This window comes from Fistularia commersonii, chromosome 14 (assembly GCF_037954325.1).
Source record: "Fistularia commersonii isolate RoL2024-O1a breed Wild chromosome 14, RoL_Fcom_v1.0, whole genome shotgun sequence".
NCBI classification, from domain to species: domain Eukaryota; kingdom Metazoa; phylum Chordata; class Actinopteri; order Syngnathiformes; family Fistulariidae; genus Fistularia; species Fistularia commersonii.
Genome location: NC_141297.1, coordinates 4,684,415 through 4,710,921, shown reverse-complemented (window position 1 = coordinate 4,710,921; position 26,507 = coordinate 4,684,415). Strand labels below are relative to the sequence as shown.

The 26,507-nt window shown below is 41.2% G+C and overlaps 1 protein-coding gene and 1 long non-coding RNA gene across 2 annotated transcripts; one reads left to right on the top strand and one right to left on the bottom strand.

The window, feature by feature from the left end:
* Positions 1-2,414: 2,414 nt before the first annotated feature.
* Positions 2,415-8,914, bottom strand: LOC147226999 (uncharacterized). The gene is made up of 3 exons (XR_015107128.1): positions 8,857-8,914; positions 6,389-6,444; positions 2,415-2,488 (listed from the first exon to the last, which is right to left on the bottom strand). It is a non-coding gene; the product is annotated as an uncharacterized LOC147226999 (long non-coding RNA).
* Positions 8,915-15,967: 7,053 nt separating this feature from the next.
* tcea2 (transcription elongation factor A (SII), 2) lies at positions 15,968-24,800 on the top strand. The gene is made up of 10 exons (XM_086159356.1): positions 15,968-16,218; positions 19,525-19,587; positions 19,998-20,103; positions 20,247-20,343; positions 20,725-20,873; positions 21,182-21,239; positions 21,343-21,496; positions 21,571-21,717; positions 22,295-22,366; positions 24,220-24,800. Exons 1-10 carry the CDS (start codon positions 16,150-16,152, stop codon positions 24,226-24,228), a joined length of 924 nt encoding a protein of 307 aa, XP_086015482.1. The 5' UTR covers positions 15,968-16,149; the 3' UTR covers positions 24,229-24,800.
* Positions 24,801-26,507: the final 1,707 nt, after the last annotated feature.

Below are 26,507 nucleotides of genomic sequence, written 5' to 3'. Positions count from 1 at the left end.
TGGTCGGCGGTTGAATTCTCTCTCTCGCTCTCTGTCTCTCTCTTTTCTATTTTTCTTTCTTTTTTTCTTTTTTGTCTTTTGTGGCGACGGCTGTGGGAACAGCCCGAGCGAGATGTAGTGATTGATGAAGTCAATGCTATCAGGCTGAGACACACTCAAACACTGGCACTGGGAGGCGGTGGGGGGGGATTTTGGCTGGTCGGGGGTGTCGGACGATAAGCTCGCGTAGGGATTTCGATGCAAAAAAAACGCGTAGGAATAAGGGAAACGCGCAATTGAAACAAAAAGCAGATTGTTTGAGAGATTTGCGCTAAAGCTGATGGCGGACGCTCAGTTCGGACGCCAATCAGGAAACAATTCTTTGGAAAAAAAGAAGGCCTGCGTTTCGGTAAACGTTGCGGACGTGACACCAAATCACGAGAATCAGCGTCGCGACGTGACGTTTGCAGCAAAATATCAAATGGTCAAAGCGCTGTGAGATCACTGTGCCCGACGCTTCCGCCGGGAAAGCTACTTCTCGCTTAGCAAACAAAAAAAAAAAAACATCTACATTGTTATTTTTCCCTCTTTGTTGACTGGACGAGTTACATGCAGAACAGTGGTGTGTTTCCATCTGGTGGACCTGAAGCGAACACTTATTTCTTTTTCTTCTTCTTCTCATTTTATAAAATTATTATTATTTCCTCTTCACTTTATATCCCTGGTGGTCTAGTGGTTGGGATTCGGCGCTCTCGCCTTTCACCGAGTTTCAATGATTTCAAAGTTTTCAATGATTCTTACCATTGTCGCAAACCATTTGTTGTGTTGAGATGAGAAGTTTTTTCCTCCTTTTTTGATAACGACAAGGTCAAGACAATTTCCTTGATATTAATATGAAAAATCTGGTTGATTTGGAAATGTCTCTTTAAATTCCATCAGTTAATAAAGCAATAAAAAAAAAAAATCTATAAGCCCAAAAGGCAGCCAATCGTTCACCCCGTCGCTCAACACCTGCAGAAAATTCAGTCTTCAAGAACCTGCTGACTGTGTTGGAGAACCTGCACAAAAATGAGTTTGCATGTTCTTTTTGTCTGCTTTTTTTTCCCCCAAGTTCTCAAGTTTATTGTGAATGAATACCGACTTTATCTGCCGGGAGTGGTCACAAATCCTGGCGAAGCCCAGGGACACAACTATGAAGGACAAAATAACACACTGTTTAAGGACAAATAGAAAATTTCAGACAAGCTCTCCAAATCAACGCTAAATAAATACCATAATAGTGAAAATACTTGCCAAACAAAAAGAAATCACCCCATTAAAATTACCAACAAAGCAAAGAAAGACAGAAAGTAAACCAAAATCTGCTGCGAGAAATAATAAATGCAACCAGAAAGTGAAAAAAAAAGAATCAAAACAAATAAAACATTATATAAGCTCATAAATCATCAGAGTAAATAGAAGGAAAAAGTCCTTTTGAATTGTAAACAGTAAATTAAAACACAGGAAATATAACGCGTGCATGCAACAAGTGCGCGTGCGCACACACACACACACACACACACACACACACACACACACACACACAAACAAGACCCCATAACTTGTAAATCAAGGCTATAAAATCTAAATAACAAAAAATGAATAAATATGCAAAAAAGAAATAAAATAACAATACCAACCAGGCACAAAAAAACTGGTAATTAAAAAAATACAAACAGATGTAAAAGATGCAAAATAAAAAAAATAAATAAAAAAAGCCAACACACACACACACATACACACAAAGAATAAACAAAAAGCTGAGCAAAGCATTAAATATCCGATAATTGAACAAAAAAGAAGGGCAATTCAATTCTGGTCAAGGAAGTTGCTTTGTTTTTTTCTTTCTTTCTTTGTAATTGTTACTGTACTGTCTTTTTAAAAAAAATTAATTCAAATTTAATTCTACTGTTGTTTTGAACCTCAGGTCCACCGTATTTTTATGCCTGCCAACGACTATCAGCTCCATTGTAAATTTTCCTATTTACTAGTCAGTGTCTGACCTCAGTTTCTATTTTCTAATTGATTTTTGTATTTATCAATTTTTTTCTTATTATTATTTTATTATTTCATTTGATTTGAACACAGACAGTCTTTACATTTTTTCCTTTTTTTTGAAAAACTCTCCAACGGGCCTCGTAATTCCTGCGCATTCCCGACTCTGCAGCCGTTTTAAAAACGTGGTTTCGGAGGCGAGCTACTCACTGGAATGTGAGACGGGATAACGATGATTCTCATAATTTCTGAGGCGAGAACTAAGAAAGGAAAAAAAAAAAAATGGCGAGGTGCGATTTAGGCGTGGCGCGTTCGGGGACATGTTTTAATTATAGCTTCTGCAGCTGGCCCCATGGGCCTCGGCCGTGAAATGAAGAAAATACGTCTGAAACGCATTTTGACTTCATTTACGGCGGGATTTATGTTGCTGCTGCTGTGGCTGCTCCTCTTCTCCCGGCTGGCCGATTGGCGTCTTCTGAAAAAGAGACAAAGAAAAAACACAGTTCCCCCGCAACTTTTACCTGCACTTAAATCACATCTATCATCCTGAAAAATGACATTCCAGACTTTTTTTTGGCCGATTTGGGACTTGAATTCGGCAAAAACACAAATTCCTGAGTAAACACTTCAAGTTTTTGGGAGTCGAAGCTTCAATTTGATAATTAAAACCACATATTTGAAATTAAACATAAATATAAAGCAGGGAACTCTCTGATTTTTGATTAATTTTTGATTAATGTAATAAAATGATTTAACAAAAATAGTCATATGACTCCATATAAAAGTAAACCTGAGAGTTGTGAAATCATGAATTGAAATCAGATCAAGGGAAACAACAACAAAAAAAAAGAAATTAAATGAAATTTAATGTAAACGGCACAGTGCTTGTTGCTTCTGTCTGGATGGCCTTTCTGTTTTCTTGTTTGCCCAAAGTGCAAAAACATGCATAAGGTTCATTAGTTGTGTATCTATATGATCAGAGAATGGTTGTATTTTTCTAAATCTATGCTTCCCGACCTTTTTATCACCGCCGATCGATGTGCGCTTGACCATTTTTTACCGCAGACCGGAGGGTACACATAGATTGTTTATAATGCGAATAAAATAATAAAAGTGAAACCACTGTGCACTCGTATGCAACTTTATTAGCTGCTTCCTCTTAACATTGCAGCAACAACACATACTTTAATGAGTATAACATTAAAGTTTCTGTTAATAACCTTTCTGTCCCCCTAAATACGTTAGAAAGAAATACATGTGGAAAAATGAGAGCCGGTCGCCGCGAATTACGCAGAGCAGGCCTGGTCTGTGGGAAGCACCTGTTGCGATAAATCCGTATTTCAAGTAGAACTCCTCGTATTGTCTGTAAAAGCTTTCTTTTTCTTGGAAGTCATAGGCGCTTCTTCTGTCTCTTTCTCCGGGGCCTTCTCCCCTTAGAAAAGAAACTTTCCAAAGACGTCTGTTTTTTTACTCATTTTGCTAGCTTGTGGGTTAAACTTTTGGCGCTCAAGATGTAACCGAAAGAATCCGGTTTCAAAATAAAACATGTTTCACAATAAAGATTGTACCTCTATATGACATGTGAATGAGTGGGCGACTGGTTCTGTGTCCATATTTGTGTCCCTGTGACCAACTTGCAACGCTAACTGCAAGATAAGCAATAAACTGTAAATGAATGAATGAATGAATGAGGATAAACATGTTGTTGGAGCATTTTCAATGAAGCGGCGCAGAGCTTCAGTCTAGAAGTCCAGCTCAGGTTCTGGTTCGCGGGATGCGCAGTATATTTTGCTGCAGAAGAGGAAGGAGAAGTAGAAGGAAGCGGAGCTGCTGTGTCATTCGAGCTTCCAGCGGCCCGGCTTAAAAAAAGACGCCTCCGACTCCTCCAGCGAACGCTCATTTTCCTTGGCACTTCTTCTTCTCCTGAGTTGTTAAGTTGTGTTTGAGAGGATTAAGCCAATCACGGTCCCAGGTTTTTCCAGCGTGCGGTAGGTCGCCTCGGAGGACCCCGTCCTGGGGTCTTTACACGATTTCCCCAATTTAATACAAATTATATGTTCTTTGAATTACCGCCGAGCGTTTTTTTTTTTTTTTTTTTTTTTCCCCCCCCTCTCTGCAAGGCCTGCAGTGGCTTTGTGTTTGGACTTCCTCCCTCTCAGCCCGTCTGTGGTCACAGTTCACTGCTATAAAAATCCATTTTTCGGTCACGGTCGCCGTGTAATTGCCGGGTGATGCGGCCCGAAGCGCCTGCCGCCCCCTCCACCCCCGCCAGCGGCTCCGGCCGTCGGAGCGCAGGCGCTGGGGTATTTGCGCGCCATCACTCTCTGTTGCAACAAGAATCAGTCAGTTCAGTGGCCTGACGGGACAAAACGCAACAGGTGGAAAAAAAAAAACACCCTCAGGTAAACATGTTTGTAGCAAGAAACAAAAGAGTACAAGACAATCCAATTTAAGAAAATCCAGATATCAATACATAAATTGATTGGAGGTTTCAGGCTGAAATATTGCATTATTATTCATTCAGTGATATTGTATATGGCTCGTCGGGTGAGTACAAGTCACCCTTTCATTCATGCATCATATAGAAAAATCCCCTTACTCTCTCATTCACAGGTCAAATATAGATAAACAGCCATCCTTATTTCGTCTTGGTTATTTTATTTTTACGCCTGGCAACATATTTTCCGTCCCTTCGCTGGAAATGTATTCGCGCCCTGAACGTTCTTCTTTTCCACTTCTAAGCTTTTAGTTTTTATCCCGAGACGGGATCTAGTCGCCCGTCAATCGCAGGGACGTCGACGAAGACATCCAATCGCAAAACGACAAACAGCGTCCTTTTTTTATTCCTCTTTGGCCAATCGCAGAGGAGCTAACCCTTGCCATAACCTCCACTCTCATTCCCATGTTTACTCCCTGAAATCCCCCCAATAAAACTCCCCGATTCCTCGCCACCGCCTCAACATCAAACCCTTCTCAAGCCGATGACTTATCCCGCTTCGACACACGAAACACAACGGGAACAACACAAACATCCTCTGTTAGCGCCATTAGCGCCGTCTCATTTATCGTTTTTCTTTTATTTGAGCCGGTGAATTTGAGGAAGTTCCTTTGTTTACCTTTGGATTCAGATAAAGTCCTGCAGAAAGGAAAGGAGCGATGGAGGGCAGGAGGAGGGGACGATCCAAGAGAGACGAACGAAAGGCCGGTTTGAAAATGAGGCGGGGGGGAGAGGAGAGGTGAAGGACAGGAGAAGAAAGAAGGAATGGAGGAGAGAAGAAGGACGTGGAAGTGACAGCAACTCAAAGCCTCCGCTCCGGCGGCCACAGACGTTGGGAAAGTATTCTGTGGTCGACGCAGCTATTCGGAAAATGCAAAAGATGAGAGGGAGGGAATTGCTTTGTGTGTGTGTGTGAGTGTGTGTGTGTGTGTGTGTGTGTGTGCGGGCACATGCAGCTCGCTGTGAGAACCTCATTGAAGTCTTCGGGTGTTCAAGGCGACATCGGTGACTCGTCCTGCGTTTGGCCCCCCGCCGCTTCGCCGGTCGTCGTTGTGACCCCCGAACGTCTCTTCGGCACTCGACACCCCAGCGACCGTAAAAAGCGGAACTGTTCTTCATCCCGGGGATGAATGAGGTGAAAGTCGTTTGCTGAAGGTGTCAGCGTGTGAAGATCCGTGGAAGACGGGAGCAGATCTCTGAATCCCCAACCCGAAAAGGTTGGGATGGGTTTGTGCCAACGGCCTGACGGCTTTGTCTGTTTTCCATTTTATTTTTTTACGGCTACCAAACCAGGTATTTTAACCCAAACCATCTTTTTTGTTTCCTCACAAAGTTTAAGGTTTGGAGTCGGACTGTCGTATCTTTCCAAAACGCGCGTGTTTTACACGGTCCCCTTCTGAAAACCAGAGATGTGTTTGTCATATTGCTGGTTGATGAGGTTCTGAGCCATTTAACGTGGCTGCCAAAAGACGCGCACAGCTAACATCAGCTATGACGGGGCTAAAAAGGTAAAGAGGCCATTACAAGACACTTCTTATTTGCTTTTTCTCACAATTTTAACAAAAGCCGAACTAATTTGGGCCACAACAGGCTGGCAGGTACATGAAAGTTGCGGCCGGTCATCTAATATCAAACAAATCCATGATCGCAAAATCAGGTTAGCTTTGGCTAACGTGTGGAAGCGGCTAAAAACAGATGCCGCTTCATTGCTATAGATAAGAAGTCAAAGGCAAAATCACAATGTCTGACTAAATTGGGCAACTGTTATCATTATTATTATCACCGTTATCATCATAATCCCAATTATTATCCCTATTATTATTATAATTTTTATTATTACTATTAGCTTGTTGTTGTTGTTGGTGATTCCTGTTTTACCGTGATGGATGTCACGGCTTCAACTTGGCATTTCACCTCCTCTGCTGTTTCCTTTCCTGTGTTTAACAAAAAAAAAAAAAAAGCATTTAATGTATATTTTGATCTGCAGTTAACATTCTTCAAAAGCATGGGGGAATTTGCGGTCGGAGGATCTTCGGTTGCCTCCCCAGACTTGTAAAAACCAAGCGAATGTCCTGCCAACGACAGCAGCGCTGAGATTCGCACTAAAATCAACAACAGAAACTGGGAATTTTTTACATTTTTTGGCGGGGGGGAGAGCAAAACGAGAGACTCGCGATCACGGAGGCAGCCAGTGTGACACATTTCAGCCTGCCGGACACAAAAGCTGCGTTTTAGCTGTGTTGTCGTTAGCGGCGCTACAACGGGGTGTCGGGTCACCCGCTCATGGCACAAACAAACAAGCAAAAAAAAAAAAAAAACAGCTGACGGTGCGTTCTGCGGAGGAAAACAGACACAAAAGACACACGGACACACACCGCTAAACATACATCAGCTCTGTGTGTGTGTGTGTGTGTGTGTGTGTTTGTGTGTCTATAGTAATCACCGAGCCACACATGCCCTGCATCCCACCATTGTCCTGCTGCACTTAGTACATGCTCAATGTAAACACCAGGCGACACACGTGCAAAACGTGCTGCGTACACACAGCTGATAGGGATCTATAATGTGACTGTGTGCTTATGTATATAGCTTTGTTTGTGTGTGTGTGCATGCACGTGTGTGTGAGCGTGTGCGTGGATGCATTCTGGATGGCGGGCAGTTTCTGGGAATTGTGCTGCCGCCACAGTGGGGAGATGCTGAGAGCGGCAGGAGGGTGGAGTGTGTGTGTGTGTGTGTGTGTGCGTGGGTGTGCGTGTGCGTGTGTGTGTGTGTGCGTGCGTGTGTGTGTGTGTGCGTGCGCACATGTGCATGTGTATGCACCAGCCTGTGTTTGCATGTTCATTGTTTTCACTTGTTACATGGATAAAGATTAGAGCAGCTTTCGACACTTGTAGTCACACAGACACACACACACACACACACACACACACACATACACGGACTGGTGTGACCTATATCCAACTTTACATGCAAACGCACACTCACTCACACCCGCGCAGACACACACACTCGGAATAATGAGGGCAGGCATGCTGAAAGAAAGACAAAGCCTGTTACTTCATGACTACATTGATTGAAAGTGACGGAGACTCGTTCACCTTCTAAATTCTCCGTCGACCTGCAGCACCAAAACTTTAATTTGTCCCGAGCAAAGCAAAGATTCTCGCAGCGACATTGACGACATCACCGTGTGTGATATCCTGACATTACTAAGAATCATTAAGAAACCATCTTTAAGGGCAATTTCTTGTTTTTTTTTCAATGTTTTTATTAAAACCAAAAGCTACATGCTAAAGGTAAGATAAAGTGTCTTTTAATATCCCATGAAATATTTACTGTTGGAATCCTGTGGCTGTCAAATTCGCTGCTTTCACTCGTCTAAATGCATTCAAAAACTCCATTCAGAAAACAAATGTTTTAAAAGCTGTTTTCTCGCCCTCTCCCGCTCAGACATGACAAAGCAGGAATTCTATATTTCGCAAGAATCTGCATCATGGCAGTGTTACTTCGACGTCGTTTTTTGATTGTTTTATTGCATTTGAAAACCCCAACAACATCCTTTGGGGTTGGGGATATAATGGGATACTTCCTGTTCTATTCTCCACAGAAATCACACCAATTTCAAATCACAGTTTGACACCATGCTGAACCAAAAAGTCACGGCAAATACGATTTACATTTCCTGTGTGTGTTTGAGAGTTTAGCACGGCATGCTATCGTTGGTGTCCAACGCAGCAGGGTCAGAGCATCTCTCTCCTCTGCAAACAGTTTAATTTCCCCCCAAACCCGGCGTGTTCCCTTTGGGCCCAGAGGACGTCCTGACCATGTTCTCTGTCATAACAACCACAGCATCTCAAGGGTTTGGATGTTTTGTTTTGTATTAACAAATACAGGAAGTACAGGAAGAGCCGGCTGTTGACACTAGTGGCCAAACAGAGGAATTACACGCATGTCTTTGCTCACTGGGATCGTGGACTCAGCTGTTCGAGACTCCCGTCAACCCTCTTGGCCTGATAACGTTTTTTTAAAGTCTAAAAAAGATGATGGATTAAATTATTTAATCTCTTTTCAATGAGCTGAGGGTGAGACACGATGTTGTCGGAGGATGTTCACCATCGGTGCGCTCAAACAGTTTGTTTTCACATCATAAAAGTAAACCGGGTCGAGATCCTGATTTTAATAAACATCCACAATTTTGCACCTCCTTGAGTCCTGTTGGGTTGCTTAGCAACGCAAGCGCCATATTTGGAGCCAGCAGCTCACAGGTTAGTTTGCCAATCTTATATGAAGTCAATCAAATAAAAAAAATAAATAATAGAAGAAAAAAAAGAAGAATAGTAACAAACCTGGGCTGAATGTTGGACAGTTTTAACTCCCCGAAGTCCCGCTGACAGGAAGTGCCCCTGCGGAGGGGGGGGGGGGGGGGGACAGGAAGAAGATGCAGGGAGCCAACACTTTCTCAGTTTCACACAGAGCTGCTAAGCTGCTGCTATTCTTCTTCCTAAAATCCCAGAGGAGCAACAATACACACACACACACACACACACACACACACACACACTCACTCACTCACCACCGTGAAACAATACATGACATGAAGACACATGCACGACCACTACGGCGAGTAAACAAACACGGTAATAAACAGATACAGATTTACAAGGCGAGTGGCGAAGACCTCATAAATGCACATCTCTTTTCACGTCCCCTTCAGGAAATATATATTATATTTATTTTCTTCAATTTCTAAAAATTTTCCCAACGAAAAAATGGTCCCGAATTCATTTCACCAAATCTGTTTTAATTTATTTCCTGTAGCACAGTGTCTTCATAATAATAACCATCATTCATCCTTCTATGTGTATCTGAGCTCCTCCTCCTTCAGCACTATATTCTGATTTCAGATAAATACTACAATATTTTTTCATATGGGAAATAAGACACAGAAAATGAAATAAAATAAAAGATCAATTTATCGCCAAAATTGAGAAAGGTATAGATAAATCAGTGGGAAAGGTATAGATATAGGTATAGATAAATCAGTGGGAAACGGACATTTACGTTTATGTGTGTGTGTGTGGGTGTGGGTGTGTGTGGAAGTGTGGCTGGGTAGGTGGGTGGCGAGAGGGAAGTGTGTTGGAGTGGGGCTGCCAGTGCCTTCTCACACGCACACGCGCACGTGCACACACACACACTCACATGCACACACATATCATAAAAACTCATAAAAACAGGCATTGGTTCCAGCAGCAAACCAATCCTGCTGTGACCTGGCACAGAGAAACTCACACACACACACACACACACACACACACACAAAGAAAAAAAATCCTGACTTCATCCAAACGATGAAATTCTTTCACAAAAATAGAGCCGGATCGGAGGAAAGAAAAGAAAACCAGCGAAGGTCCGCAGTATTTTATCCTCAGATCTCAGCATGAGAGAGAAGGATTCTTGATAAAGGAACCTCAGAACTGCAAATAAAAAAAAAAGATGATGAAAATGTAGAAAATATGTATTAAATACGGGTATAGATGAAGATTTGTAGATTTATAGATTAACATGTATTGATCATGTTCAGTTGCTGATGTGCGTCACTGATCACAGAAGGAAAAAAAAAAACTTCAGGAAAAGACGGTATCTGTTTGTTCCATAAATGAGCACACACACACACACACACACACACACACACACGCATGTGCACCAGCATACACACACAGACTCTTATTGCGAGTGAAAATTAACATGAGCAAATTAGCATTCTCCAGTTACTTGCACACATTTAATAACAGCAAAACAAACAAACAAACAAACAACTCAATTCAAAATGTTTGTACAATTTGTCTTACTGTGTTCTACTCCCTCATATTTGTTTTTTGTAAGTTATTGTCTGGCAATAACCACTGATTAATAAGCATCTCCACAAGTACGTGCGTGTGTGTGTGTGTGTGTGTGTGTGTGCGTGCCCGTACGCGTGTGCGCCTGCATTGTTTGTTTGATTGTTTTCCCGGCTGGATGCCAACATTCTTGCGAGGAGACGGGAAGTCAGGACCGAGAAAAGTGATGTCATCGCGTCAAGGGTGGCACACGGCTGGGCGCGCGTCCAGCGAGCCGGCGCCTCGTCCGACGACAATCCCAGCAACTACAGAAGAAATCGGTTCGTACGCGAGGATTTTATTAATCAATTAATCATTCATTTATTATCTAACCCCGTTTGTCCGGCTAAGCGGGTCACTGGAGGCCGGGACTGAAGACAGCTGATCCTGTGATTGACAGCTGATCAGTCCATGTTCCGGTGACGGGTAATGAATGATAATCAAATGAAAAATGACTGTTAAAAACAAATAACGGTGTGTGCTTCATCAATTTGAATGCGAAGCAATATATTCTTTTAGACGATCAAATGAATCAGTCTGCGGGGGTTTATTGTGTTTTCTCGCGCCGCAGGTTTCATCGCCGACCCTCCGTCATCCGATGGCGGGTCCGACCTTGGCGTTGATGGTCCGGGTCCAGGGATCCGACGCGACCCGCTGAATTCAGGAAGCGCCAACCCCCGCCTTGATCTATGGACTCATTCAAAGTCACCTCTGACGCCAGGAAGCATTTTCTCTACATCTCCGTTGGCAGGGCAGGACAGGAAGCGTCCACTCACCTTCATCTCAAGCCGTTGCTTTTGACCCCCGGCGGCAGGAACCGGCCCGTCCGCTCGCGGTGCGTCGACGGACTCGCGGCTCGTAATGACCTCAGACAGGAAGTGTCCCCTCCGCTGGATGGATGGAGCCATTCTTATTTCCTTGAGAAAAGCAGGCCAAGTATTGTTGTGGCCTGGGTTCCTTCTTCCCCTCCTGCGGATGACGACCCCCACCACACACACACACACACACACACACACACACACTCTTCAGAACTGAGGCGGTTTTGTAACCGTAACCGAGTGAGTAATAGGCCTGGATGAAGTGGCTCCACAGAACAGGACGTGCAGAGACTCCGGGTCCGGGGCCAGTCGGGATAAATCGTCTGTTTCTCAATCTGGTCGGTCGATCACCAAAGAGGTTTTCAGTGAAACATCAGTGAAACAAAAATAGGATTAAAAACCTTGTGAAAGAAACACTGACATCACGAAAGGCTCAAAGGCAGAGTTGAAAAAGAAGAGGAATTTGTTCACGACCGCGCTAAAGCAACCTGTTGGGGCAAAATACAATATATTTCATAACAACGGGACAAACAAAACTGAAAGTTTAAGCAATTCAACGTGATTTAAATTGATTGTTCCAACTGTTGTTCTTTTTCAGGGAGTTTCAGTTTGTGTTGTCTTTCCAGGATTAGAGAAACGTCAGGACTTGAACGCATCATTTTCAAGGCAGTCATTTTCAAGACTGCCGATTTTGACCCAACGTGAGCAAATCTCATCACAGCCTGGTTATCATCATCATTATTATCTTAATCTATTATAATTTCAATCTGTGAATTGATTTGGAATCACAGTAAAACATGTTTAATCAAACCCCAAACCTACTTACCGTATTTTCCGGACTATAGGGCGCATTGGGATATAAGCCGCACCCGCTAGATTTTAAAAGAAAAAATAATTTTACGTATATTAGCCGCACCGGATTATAAGCCGCAGATATCCACGAAGTGAAATGAGATATTTACACCGAAAGATTTTATAAATGTTTATTTACATACCTTAATTGTTTCCAACATGGCTGATCAAACACTGAAAACACTTGAGTGTCGGAGTTAAAAAGCCTCAGAAAATGTCCATCACACACCTTTTAAGTCTCTCTGTTGGTGTCGCTCGCTATGACTTTTGGAAACGCGTCGGTGACGGTGGATTCTTTCTCGCTGCTCCTCCTTGTTAGCATCCGCTGGCAGACTTAGGAAAAAAAATGCTCTTCGCACGTGGACAGTTTTTGCAAACGATTTCTCACCGCTGGTCATCCAAGCCTCAGAGTGCCGCTTTAAATGCCCGATTCCGGATGATTACGAGTGGCTGCTAAAACATAGTTGTTGAAAAATATTTTGCGTGTTGTGCTGCGTCGTTTTTGCACTTCCTGCTAGAGCGCCACCGTTGGCCGTTAGCGAAGACAAATCCATAGATTAGCCGCGTCACTATATAAACCGCAGGGTTCAAAGCCTGGGAAAAAAGTAGCGGCTTATAGTCCGGAAAATACAGTAATAAGAGGGAAAAATCTTAACAAGTTAATGTTTTTCTTCCTATTTTCTTCTCCGGCTGAGTTGTCGTGGGTCTCTGCCTGGCTTGATTGTACTTTTTAAAATCATAAATTAGAGAATAAGAAAAACAAAGCCATCGATTGCTGTCAGGCCAGAGAAAAAAAAAACAGAAGAAAACTAAACAAAAACTGACAGGTTTTAGAAATGAACCGTGCAAAGGCTGGGCTCTTGAGAGGTTCACAATAGAACATGGAGTTTACTTCGTGCGGTTCCACGAGTGGCGGGGAAAATGGCCTTTGTGTTTGACAACAAAGTGGCCCTATCACGGCTGAAACAGGCCCCGCAGTTTCAAAAAAAAAAACAAAAAATTAAAAAAAAAAAAAAAAAACATCAGAGCAGCTGAGACAGGAAGAGGAAACACAGATCAGACTTCATGAAGGAGGTCATAACACCCCAGAGCGGGAGCAGCGGTGGGCTCCACAAAAACGCCGTCCGCCAGCATCGAGCTTGTGCCTGCTAACAACGATTATCAACCATATAATAAAGATTTCAAGCCGACGCTTAAAGACCGACCAATGATGAGATGAGATGAGACGAGAACAACTTTATCAATCCCGAAGGAAACTGTTGTGCCAGAGTTTCAAGTAAAAACATAACAGTAATAGATAATAGTGGAAAGGAGGAAGAATAAGAAATATAATGAAATATAAATTGTCTTAGCTGTTAGCAGTAACTACAAAGATTGAAGATTCCCTGCGGCTGAGATCGCCGTAAACGAAGAAGAGTCGGAGGCACGGGGGATTTCCTTGAAAAATACATTTTAAAAAACATCGCTGAGTTCTAACACCAACTAACTCCTGGTTTTATTTCACTCCTTCCATGAATCTTCTGCATGGTTTTCCTGGAGACCTCCTGCCTGGCTAGCAGCTCTTACCTCAGCATCTTCACCAGATCTTCACCTGCACCAAACCATCTCAGTCCGACTGTATCTCCAGAACATATGCTGTCGTTCTGATGGACTCCTTCGTGATCCAGTCCATCTTTCCCGAAGAGAACGCCACCATCTTCATCTCTGCTGCCTCTTGTCTTTTCCTCAGCGTGTCCAAACCAGACTTGGCTGCTCTCACCAGCATCTTCTACATGTCCTCTCCTCGAGCTCCAGCCTCATGTTCATCTACAGCTGAAGGAAGGTGGTCGACACCAGCCGGAGGAGAATGACAATCTTTCTCAGAAATATTCATTGGTGGATATGGGGGGAAAAAAAAAAAGAGTGGTCAAGATTTCTGTGGAGGGTCTCAGTCATCCAGGTCACGGTGAGTTTTTGTCCAAATCTTCTTGTCGTCGACAGTCCCAGGTTCTGACCTCGATGGAGAGCTTGGTCGTCTGTGTGTTCTTCCCTTGTTCTCCTGCCTGAGTTCCCTCCAGGTTCTCTGTCTGCCTTCCAAAGTCAAAAAACTGTCAGCAGATTCACTGAAGACTCTAAATTGCCCGTGGGTGTGAAAGAGAGAGTGAACGATTGGATGTATTTGTATGTGGTCCTGTGATTGACAGCTAACCTGGTGATTGACAGCTGACTGGTACAGGTTGAACCAGGGGTGGGCAATTATTTTGACTGGCGGGCCACATTTCTTTTTTTAAATTTTTATGCGCGGGCCAACTAGATATCACGTAAATTGAACAATATGAAAATTGAAATATTTAATTTTTTGGGGCATTTTATTTCAACTTTAAAATCATTCATTATCATATAACTGTACTGGCATTATTTTGTATATAATCATCCTTACAAAATGAAACAAAAAGAAAAAAATAAGGAGCTTCTAAATTCAATATCGATTGAAAATATTTTTTTTAAATATTCAAAGAAAATAGTTTGACGGGCCGGATATAAAAGCAAAATGGGCCGATGATGCCCGCGGGCCGTAAAATGCCCAGGTCTGGGTAAAGCCCTGCCCCTTTATTCTAATGTCACCTGGAAGATAGATAGATAGATAGATAGATAGATAGATAGATAGATAGATAGATAGATAGATAGATAGATAGATAGATAGATAGATAGATAGATAGATGGATAGATAGATCATGTGAAAACATTTGCACGCATAGACACGCACACGCACACACATACACATACACATACAAATACACGGTCTGTCCATCAACCGGCACTTATTAACACTATAATGCGCCAACAGCGACCCCTGGTGGTATATATATGTAACTACATCCAAAATATCGTGATTAAAATAATGATGAGGACGATGATGATGATGATTGTCATTACGTACTTTATCGACAATGGAAGTCCTGGAAGTGGTATTTATCACAGCACTATAGTCACTCTTCTTTTCCTTTTGACTTTTCTCTTCAGGGGTCAGCACGGCGAATCAACCTTCTCCATCTAACCCTCCTCTCTGTATCCTCCTCTCTTACACCAACTACTTTCATATCCTCTCTCACATTCGTTCATAAATATATGTCTTCTTTTTGGTCTTCCTCTAGACCTCCAGTCTGGCAGCTCCAATTCCGGCAACTGTTTACCAATCCCTCCTCTGTATATGACCAAACCCTCTCTAAAAAACATTTAACGTGCAATACTACTATTACTATCCCCTCTTTATTCTGACATTTACCATAAATAATAAAGGTAATTTATGCCATAGCCAACAAAGCATCATGAAAATAAAGAAGTGGCTGTGACTTTTAATTTTAAAAGAGGGAAACAAGCTTCAAAAACATTGAAATACATAAATAAATAAACATAGTTGAATACAAATAAGCTGGTCATGATGAGAGCAGTTTTTGAAATGATGGAAATTAGCTATGAGCCATAATCTGGTACAAACATCTCTGCCTCTGTGCTTCATGTATTTGTACACTGTCCTAATAAACTTCTAAACAAACAAACAAACAAACAAACAAAAGAGACCTTCAAAACATCTCATAGAAACAAGGCCATATAAACGCCCTTTTCACACACATATTTGTTTGATTTATTTTTTCTTACATTTTATTTATATTACTACAGTTTCTCAAAACAACTCAACCTATTTTCAGACTCAGAATTGCTTTATTCGCCAAGTCATTTTACAACTACAAGGTTTTGTTGCTACAACAGACATCAGGTAACAGGGAAATACAGTGAAAATAAAGTGCAAAATAATTTTCTCATCCCGTTAGAAAATAAAACACGAAATAAAGTCAGAAATAAGAGGATGCCCTGCAGGAGCATCTGCGGAAAAACTCCATCTCCCATCGTCCCGCGGTGCCGCACAACAACAAACGAGAGGCGGGCGGCAGCTGGGCGACAAGGAGCCGCCGCATAAAGAGACACCCGGCGGGGCGTGGGAGAGATTTTAACCCCCTCACACACGCAAACACACACACACACACACACACACACACAGACACACACATGGAGCTTCACACCGGCGCGCAGCAGCACGTCTGACCGCGGCAACATGGCCAAGAATCCGGAAGTGGAGCGCATCGCCAAGAAGCTGGATAAAATGGTGCACAAGAGCAACACGGTGGGTCCGCCGGTCGCATCCGCATGAAAACAACCGGGGGGGGGAGGACCGGGACCGGGACCGGGACCGGGACCGGGACTGGGACTGGGATGGTGTGGTCAGGTGATGAGCTTCACCTTCAACTGCTGATGGAAGCAGAATTCACCGGGGTGCAAAACACCCAGTGCAGTGTGTTTATAGTTTGGGCAAATATTTATATATATCCGCTCCTGTTTTTTTTTTGGATTTCAAACAAAATCAAAAGTTCTATTTTTGTTTATTTGTTTTATCCCCCTCACCGTGATCGATATATGGGTTCGATAAACGTGAGCAGAGATTGATGCGGTTGAATCACCCGCACCTTGAATCAATTACCTTTCCTGTCAAGCTCCAGAGTTGAAGCCCTGCAAGCTTTTCAGCTTAAATGCACAATATTTTGTATATATATATATGGATGTATTTTCAAAATGTAACATGTGGACGTCAGAGGTGTCAAAGGGGGTTCATGTACCCTCTATTTAAGGGGTCAGGAACCTTTTATTTAAAATATTTCTAAATATATTTTCTTGAGAGCCATATAGTATTTTTAATGTATAATAAATTGAATATGTCTTACTTTTAATGCGACCTCTGGTGCTGCATGGATTTGTTCCAAGTGCCGCTTTATATTTGACCGTCTCATCGATGCAATTTTATCACTGCATATGAGACAAACCGCAGATCCAAATTTAAATTCCTCTGTCCTCGCAGGCTGGAAAGAACGATAATCATCCGCTTTTTTTCTTTTCACCATCTTTTCCATTACGACGGTTGAAGCGTATAAACTAGTTGGCTATCTAAGAAAATTCATTTCTTCATCTTTACAATGACATGCACCGAAGCTATGGCTTCCCGACCGACGGGTGACTCATGAAATTTATCTTCTAAACTAATTTCTGTTTACTTTAAAATGACACAGTATTATGAAGAAATGTCACAAGTATTTTAAAATCAGTTCCAAACTGATTTTTTTTTTTTTTGTTTGTTTTCAACTCAAAATTGGAGGTTCTGCACCACTGCTCTATTTGATCGAGTTTAATTCATTTTCTCTTCCATTCAGAGTAAGCAAGACTAAATTCCTTGCACTAAGTGTGCACTTTATTCACAAACCCTCCTTTTTTCCTGATTTTTTTTTTTTTTTTTTATGCTGCTATCATCTTTTATCTATTTTTATTCTACTGTGCACATACTTTGTCTATTCAAAATTTTTGTGCCGCTTTTAGGCTGCCTCTCGCCAGGTGTCCCTACAAAATTTGCAGGGTGATGATAAAAACAGGAGGAACATTATCGGACTCCTTTCAAATTGGGTGTTTGGGGGCATTAGGGGGGAATTGAAGTGTTTTCAGATGTTTTAATGATTATTCGTAAACAAAATGAATCATGTGTAATGTCATCAATTGAAAAAGAAAAGTCACACAGTAAAGTTCTCTCCCCCCGACACAGTGTTGGATTGACATTTGAACTGCAATTCTAATAAACATTAATAAGTACAGATTAAAAGGCAATATCACAAAACACATCGGTAAGTCAAGTGTTCAGAGTTAAACTTTCTACTTATTTTTGGTGGTTTGTCTTAATGATTATAGCACTATTTTACACTTTTTTTTTCTACACCAAAAGTAGTTAATTTTTAAATTAAATGTCATTTATTTGCATATTGAAGATAATTTATGGCAAAAACTTTATTTCTACATTTTAAATAAAAATGTACAATTTTAAATTGTTTATTTGTTACTGTGGAAAACAAAGAGGAAAAAAACAGACTAGTCAGTCATATGTAGAAAACTACAAAACATGATGATTAATTATTATTATTATTATTATTATTGTAAGTACTTATTGAAATTTCCCCACTGTGGGACAATTACAGCTTGTGGTATTCTTTTGTAACTTAAGTTAAGTGATCTTCTAGTTTCAGCTTCTTCTCCCTCCTTCCTACTATTGTTTATTATTGTTATGTTTTTGCTTGAAACTCTGGCACAACAATTTCCTTCGGGATTAATAAAGTTGTTCTTATCTTTCTGACGGAAGTGTGTGCTTGACATCTGTGTTCAACCGGCTCCATCTGCTCTCTGGATTTGTGTCAATCTTAATCTCAGTGTCCAGTCCCACTTCAGCGGTGCTTCATCTTCAGAGTTCCCAGTTTCATCCCCAGAATGCCAAATCTTCCAGATGAAAATCCTTTGTCCTTCTGGTTTCCGACCCGGTGCCGAAGTGTTTTGTTTTGAAAGTCAATAGGATGCAGCTCAGTTTTCATGTTTGTATTGTCTGAAAGGATATGAAGAGCGGGGTGTCGTCGGCGAATGGTGTGAGAAACCATGGGACGGATCAGTTGCGCAAAGATTTGTTTTGTGTTTACGCCAAAAGAAAACCCAGTACTGACCCCCTGAGGATCCCTTCAGGGGAAACTACGCATTCTGATCTAGTTTTCGTTTTTTAAACTCCTCTTTTCAATCTCCCTTCCGCTCCCCAACTTTTCCATCTGCAGCAACTTTTTATCACAACATGAAACACAAACCAAAACCTGTTATGTTTGTCATCAACCGGACAGATCCCCTTGTCCAGGGAACATTCAGTTGATGAATTTGAATAATTACGTATGAATAACAGTTTTTTTTTTGTTTTACTTCACGGGTTGACAAGTGTTTTGCGGTTTCCATAGAAGGAGCAGGTAAAGATGTAGGACGACTCTGCTTCCAATCTTTGGGGGTGGTTGTGGTTCAGTTAGTAGAGCAAGCGCCCCTCCAATCGGATGGTTTGCGGTTTGATCCCCAGCTTGTCCTCATGGCGAACTTGGGCAAGACACCTAGCCCCCCGTTACTAGGTCCCCATTGGTGTGTGTGTGTGTGTGTGTGTGTGAAGCACTTTGGAACTGCAGGGTGATAAAAGTGTGATTTGAGTGGAGAACATTTGCCATTTAGCTTTTTTACTTGCTTTTTGTTGTGTCCATGTGATGGCTACATAGCACACAATGTGTTTTGTTTTTTTTTTCTCTCCTTGTGAAGGTTTCATTTTTAATGCAGAACTCTTATTGCTCATGTTAAAAAAAAAAAGCATTAATTTTTACTTATTTATTTTATTAATGTAAAATTTCTCCAACATAGAACTTAAATAAGTTTTTAATTGTATCTAAGGGTGTTTATTGGCATTATATCGTGACCCATTTAGCACATAAACCTAGCATTTCAAGCATTTCTAGGTGTTTTCTGTGTGTCTCTGGTTTTGTTTGTGTAATCTGTCCAGCGGCTTGTTCTTGGCTTGAAGGATAACAACAATTCTGTCCCGCAGGATGGAGCTCTGGACCTGCTGAGGGAGCTAAAGAACATCAAGATGTCTTTGGAGACCCTGCAGGTTGGTTCCACTCCTCAGAACCAGGCGAACTAGAAGACATCTTGCACGCTGGGCGGCGCAATGATGGTTTCCAGTGGGTTTGGCCAGTGGGGCCTTCATGAGCCGATGAAGCAGCTGTCTCTTGGCTCTGTCGCCTGGTGTTATCGAGCTAAGCTAATCCCGACCGATAGCCTTGAATTCTCTACCGGCAAAGTAAAGTTTCAAAAAAAAAAAAATCCCCCGCTTAAACTTTCAGTCCGACACCCAAAGATATATGGAGCTGCTTAAAGTCCGACGCCACTAATGAAAGATCTGTGGCTCTCAGACGGGAAGCATCTCTCCCTTTTTTTCTATTATCCAAGTAGAGTGTTAGAGTTTTCGTTTCTCTCCTGTTGCTCCTGCATGAAGGCACACAAATTTTCTCTCCTCAGTCGACCAGAGTGGGGATGTCGGTGAATGCTGTGAGGAAGCAGAGTTCCGACGAGGAGGTTCAGACTCTGGCCAAAGCTCTCATCAAGTCCTGGAAGAAATTATTAGGTAGAAGTGGACGATCGAGACGTAAAATATAAGACGGATGTGACGGAGCCGAGCTTTGTATCCGTAAATTCGGGGCACGATCGTCACTTCAAATCGTCCAATTTTGTCAAATGAGTAACCTCACCCCCCTCCTCCCGTCTCAGACGGCTCGGAGGGGAAGTCTGAAGAGAAGGAGAAGAAGAAGGAGGGCTCTCCTGTGAGGTCGTTGTCAGTATCCAAGGACGCCGGCGGCGAGAAGAGGTCTGTCCCATGGTGATGAGGTCATTGAGAGTCAATAATTGCGTCGGGAGTTTCCCTCAAAATATAGGATAGCAGTTTATTCTGGGCCCCGTCTTAACCCTTTTGTTGTCTTGCGGGTCAAAAGTGACCCACTACAATGTTTAGCTGTACAAAAAACACCTGAACCTATTTTTATGCGACTTGAAATTTTACGACTTTTCCTAAAGAGACCCCATAATTAGAAAAAGTGATACTTCTTTTTTGTTTATGTTTCCATGTGGGCTGTACACCACTAGGGTACAAAGATTGTCTTATGTGTCATTTTTGACCCGTAAGACAAGGGTAGTAAACACAATGTTCAGATCGCACGAATTAACCAGCCGTCCTTCTCCTCCACCTCAGCAGTGCGAAGGCCGAGGAGCCCGCCGCCGCCCCGCCACCCCCCGCCCCCCTCCCCCGGCCCGTCGCCTCCTTCCCGTCGGCCCCCGTCACCGCGGACAGCGTCCGCAACAAGTGTCGGGAGCTGCTGGTGGCGGCGCTGCAGACCGACGGTGAGACCGCCGTCTATATCGTTCCTTTTTTTTTTTTTATGCTTTTGACGATTAGCTGTATTTTTCTTTATTTAATTGTTCAAAATAATAAAATGAACTCAGTTAATTTGCAGTTAATTACGATTAATTAATTGCTTACTGTTCAGCTCCAAGATAGCGGATCTTGTATAATTTGGGTTAAAAAAGGAGGGACCCCTTTTGTCTGTCGTGATATTTCGTTAATTGCATTGATCCCGCCTCCCGTGAGGACTTTTGACAAAGCGCCTCGTGACACGGAGAAGAAAAAGCTGTTTCCTCTCATTTTCCAGACGACCACATGAACATCGGCGTCGACTGCGAGAATCTGGCAGCTCAGATTGAGGACCATATCCTTTGTCACCTTTTTCGGTTCTCCGCGAGAACCGGCTCCGGCTCCTCGGGAACGTCGGTGGTATCGTCTTCTTCCCCTTGACTCCCCGCCGCGCTCACAGATCTTCCGGGAGTTCAAGTGCACGGACGTGAAATACAAAGCCCGTCTACGAAGCCGCATCTCCAACCTGAAGGACCAGAAAAATCCCGACCTGCGGCGCAACGTTCTGTGCGGCAACATCTCCGCCCAGCGCATCGCCAGCATGACGGCCGAGGTCAGCTCAGGTTAAACGTCCGTCCGGAAGCCACGCAGGCAGAGTTAAGCATGAGTGTGTGTGTGTGTGTTCAGGAGATGGCGAGCGCAGAGCTGAAGCAGATCAGAGAGGCTTTGACCAAAGAGTCCATCAGGGAGCACCAGCTATCCAAGGTCGGAGGGACCGAGACGGACATGTTCGTCTGCAGCAAATGTCACGGCAAAAACTGCAGCTACACGCAGGTGAGGACACGCAGCGGCGACCGCTCCCCAGTTGTCTTTTTTTTTTTTTTTTTTTTTTTGCCAAATTTCCCACCAGTTTGCTTTGCCTTTTGCCCCCCCCGATTGGTTGGTTCAGTATGTGATTGGTCAGAAGTTCTTGACGTTGTCTCGGAGGCTTGGGTGAGTCCACGACATGCAACCCTGACTGCTCGCTTCCGACAGTCCAAGGATTGTCATCGTAGGAGGGTTTTCAAGAACCAACACAGTTTAGACAGAAAAGCAGGAAAACACTTATTTAGGTGTGTTTTCTGACTGGTTTGGTTTCTACACCTTGAACACACCCAGCCCGAGGTCTGATTTTATTTATTTCGGTCACCTAAACCGGATGGAGGAGAATCAGAATGAGTTATGGGTTCGGTCAGAAGTTCTTTAGAGTAGGAGTGGTCCCCTCTCTCAATGTCATTTGGACAAACAAAGGACTTTCTCCATTTTTAACCTTTCACCTCAGTTTTATGTAATAATCCCTGTTTGAAACCATGAATGTGCAACCAAAACCAAAAAAGAAAAATTTTGAGTCATTGCTTGTTTTGTCTCAAAGGTGCAAACGCGCAGCGCTGATGAACCAATGACCACCTTTGTGTTGTGCAACAGCTGTGGCAATCGATGGAAGGTAATCACACATTTACTGCATGTATTGCACATATGATTGCGTCTAAAATATTTTATTAATGGGTATTCCAAGTTAACTGACTTGCTGTCAGTTCAGCTAAATAAATTTAAAAAAAAATTACAAAAAAAACTGTATGTGTATGTGTGTATGTATAAGTATGTGTATGTATGTATGAGTGTGTGTGTGTGTGTGTGTGTGTGTGTGTGTGTGTGTGTGTGTGTGTGTGTGTGTGTGTATATATATGTATGTATGTATGTATTTATATATATATGGGGATACAAATACAAATGTAAATATATATATACACATATATATAAATGTATGTGTGTGTATATGTATATATAGGTGTGTGCATGTGTGTATATATATATGTGTGTGTGTGTGTATATTTCTATATATATGTGTGTATTTACACATATGTGTGTGTGTATGTATGTATATGTATATATATATTTACATTTATATATGTATATGTGCGTGTGTGTATGTGTATATATATATATACTGCTCAAAAAAATAAAGGGAACACTTGAACAACACAATGTAACTCCAAGTCAATCACACTTGTGTGAAATCATAGTGTTCACTCAGGAAGCAACACAGATTCATTTTGACTTGTTTTAAGGACATTACATCAAAGTTGGATCAGCCTGGAGTTTGTTTTTACACTTTAATTTTGAGTGTGATTCCTAATCCAGACCTCCATGGGTTGATACAATTGATTTCCATTGATCATTTTTGTGTGATTTTGTTGTCAGCACATTCAACTGTGTAAAGAGTAAAGTATTTCATAAGAATATTTCATTCATTTAGATCTAGGATGTGTTTTTTAAGTGTTCCCTTTATTTTTTTGAGCAGTGTATATATATGTGTGTGTTCATGTGTTTATATATATGTATATCTTTATACATATATATATATATATATATATATATATATATTTTCATATCAGGATTATATTTACACTGATTTGTTTCTATGTTATTCAGTGAGATATAAGTCTGACACTCTGAGAACATGGAAGTGTTAAGTCCTGATTAAAAAACGATGGATAAGAGAAATTTGAAAGGGTTAAATGAGTTGCTAAAAAACCCTTCACTGTTTAAGTGAATAGGAGAGACAAAAAAGCACAAAACCAGTTAAAGTAGTGACTAAAAGTACTCTAATGTGCAGGTGAATATCTTAACCATGAACTGTCTGCAGTGAGGAAGGAAACAAATTTTGTGTATTGGAAAACGATTTTAATTTTGCAACAATTAGAATGTTTGCAGGGATCTTTGCGATATATATTACCTTTTTCTTTATCGCATTGTTTTCAAACGGCATATTCATGAGTGTCAGCCGATCTCTCAGCACCAGATGGCAGCAGACGGCAAAAACCCCGGCTCCCCGCTCACCATCGCTTCCTGGTCGCTTTTCGCAAACTAAACCTACCCTGTGCAGAAAGGTCAATTTTTAACTAGCAAGGAAGAGGAGCAGACGAGAAAAGTGGAAGTTCAATTCCAAAATTAGTTATTTAGTTAATTTAAAAAAATCCAAGATTCAAACGACAGAGTATCAAGGGTGTGATCGTGGGTTCCTGTTGAGCTTCTGTCACGTCTCTGGTCCTCCCGGTGTATTTGCTTCCCTCTGCTGCCTGGTCAGAGTTACGGCTGCAGCCACTGCTTTGAATGTGACCGTATTGATGACTGATCAGTATTGATGACTGGTCAGTTTGAACTGCAAGTTATCTTGCTTTCAACTCAGGAAATCTGACTTTTTTATATATGTATGAGCTGGAGAGTGATGATTGTTCAGTTTTTGTCTTGTTGAATTCTGCCTGATTGACCTCCTCTCTTCCCCTCTCCTTGCAGTTCTGCTGAAGACGACCTGGGTGAAGTTTTATTATCCCGCTGTGTTGCAGGGAACTATTAAAAAAAAAAAAAAAGAAAAAAGGAAAGTGAGATGAATTTGGATTTGAAATTTTCTTTATTCTGATTTTTTTTTTTTTTTTTTTTGTTTAAAACCTGAAAATTGTTTCTATTGGTTATTTATTTTCTCTCTTTTTTTTTAAATAATAATTATTAAAAAAAGTAATTTCTTTTTGTATGACGCAATAAGTTGATTTCTCATCATGTATAAAGCTGAATGCCAGACTGGAATCACAGGAAGGCCTTGTGGAAACAGGAAGTGCCTTTTCTTCTGCCCTGAACATGTATATTAAAATTGCTCAAGCTGCTTGAATAAATACTTGTCACTTCCTCCTTTTTTTTTTTTTTTGATTAATTTCTCGTCAAATTTCAAATTTATCATTTTATTGTTATTTATTACTATATTTTCTGCACTTTTTTTGAAATATTCAAACTCTTATTGTGTATATTTATTAGTTTGACTTCTAGTATTTGCTCTCATGGCCTTATTTAATCAATTTTTTTAGAGTAAATGATTCGCTCATTAAATTACCCTGTTTTTGCCAAAATCAATTTTTCTAGAGTAAATGATTTGCTCATAAAATTACCCCTTTTTTTGCCGTATCGAGCTCCAAAATTTTAAAAAGGTATTAGATTTATTTTTTTTTTTTTTTTTTCTGGTAGCTTTTGACTTATTATAGACTTCCCTCCTTTACTGTTTTGAATTCTAGTATATCGGACATTTTGCTTCCGACTGGTTTTCTGAGATTGGAGTTTACTGGTTCCTCAGCTGCCAGAAGGGGGCGCTGTCGTGGTTGTGCGCTATCATCGTGGTGGGCGGTTGAGTGGTTGGGTGGAGAAAGAGAAGCAAAACCTTGTTTGTTTTGGAAACACGGTCCATACTTGCTCAGAGAGTCTGGACTCTTTGACTGACCGTGAGAGCCGAGGTGGGCAGGCCTGGTCAGAGTTCTCATGTGTCCTGGAAAATCTGTAAAGTGATTGAATCGTTTGCCAGGTGTGGAAAACCCATGGAATAGTTGGTTACAAAAATCTTTAAATTTATTTACATTTGATTTGTTTTATGTGAACTTTTTCAGGTTTGTAATATTTATCAGTTGTTAAATATATTTATCTTTTTTTGTTTTGTGTGTGTGTGTGTGACTTACCTATACAATATATTGATATTATAAATAGATTTATACCATACATTTATCAATTTCAATCATGTAAACTTTTTTGTCAAACTTTTTTGAATTTCAATTTTGTTTACCGTCTTTATACTATAACTATTTCATCATTTGGATTTTTACCAATACCAAGATAATAATAATATAAAAAATAATATTAATAAATATACTATATTTTATATGACGTTAAAAAATAATGTAAAAAAAAAAGAGCAAGCCTACATCGATAATCACTAACAGGGATTTATTACAGTATTTTGTTAATATTTAGGATGATATGGAATTACTGAAAACATTGGAAAATGAGATGAAAGAAAAAAATTAGATAGTTTATTAATACATTTGTGATACATAAATAACATGAATCAGTTGATTCCATTTTCATCTATTCTTTGTTTTTCTGATTTTAAAAGCTTTTAGTCCTTTTATTTTTAGTACTACCATTACTACTTGTAATAATACTGACGGATTGATGGCCTAAGGACAGTAGAGTGAAGTCTTTGTGTGTGTGTGTGTGTGTGTGTGTGTGTGTGTGTGTGTGTGTCAGATTCCATCTCAAACCGAAACGGATCCAATTACAGCAGAACGGTAGAAAAAAGTCAAGACACACGGAGAAGAAGTACAAGTCCTCTGTTTCTCAGGTGTGTGTGTGTGTGTGTGTGTGTGTGTTCCCTTGAGAAAGCCACTGTTGGGAGTGTCAACAGCAGCTGCTCTCAGGTCATGTTCACTTTCAACCTGCGGCTCTACAGGGGAGTCGAAGTTCCTCCAATCAGGACGTCTGGAGTTTGACTGCCTGCGTTTATAGCCATGTTTTCTTAAAACAACAAACATGGCTAAACTTGAAACTCAATCCCGGTGAGAAGCTACTAGTGCAATCAATCCAGGTTTGATTTCCAGTGAGAATTAAATTGACCATTTTCAGTTCATAAAATAACTCCGCCCTCCTCGATGGCGGTCATATTACCAAAACCCCTGGGATTTTTTGCAATTAGTCTATCATGCTACTTATATATTGATTTATTTTTTAAGAATCAAGATAATTTAATCATCTGTCAATTGTTATAC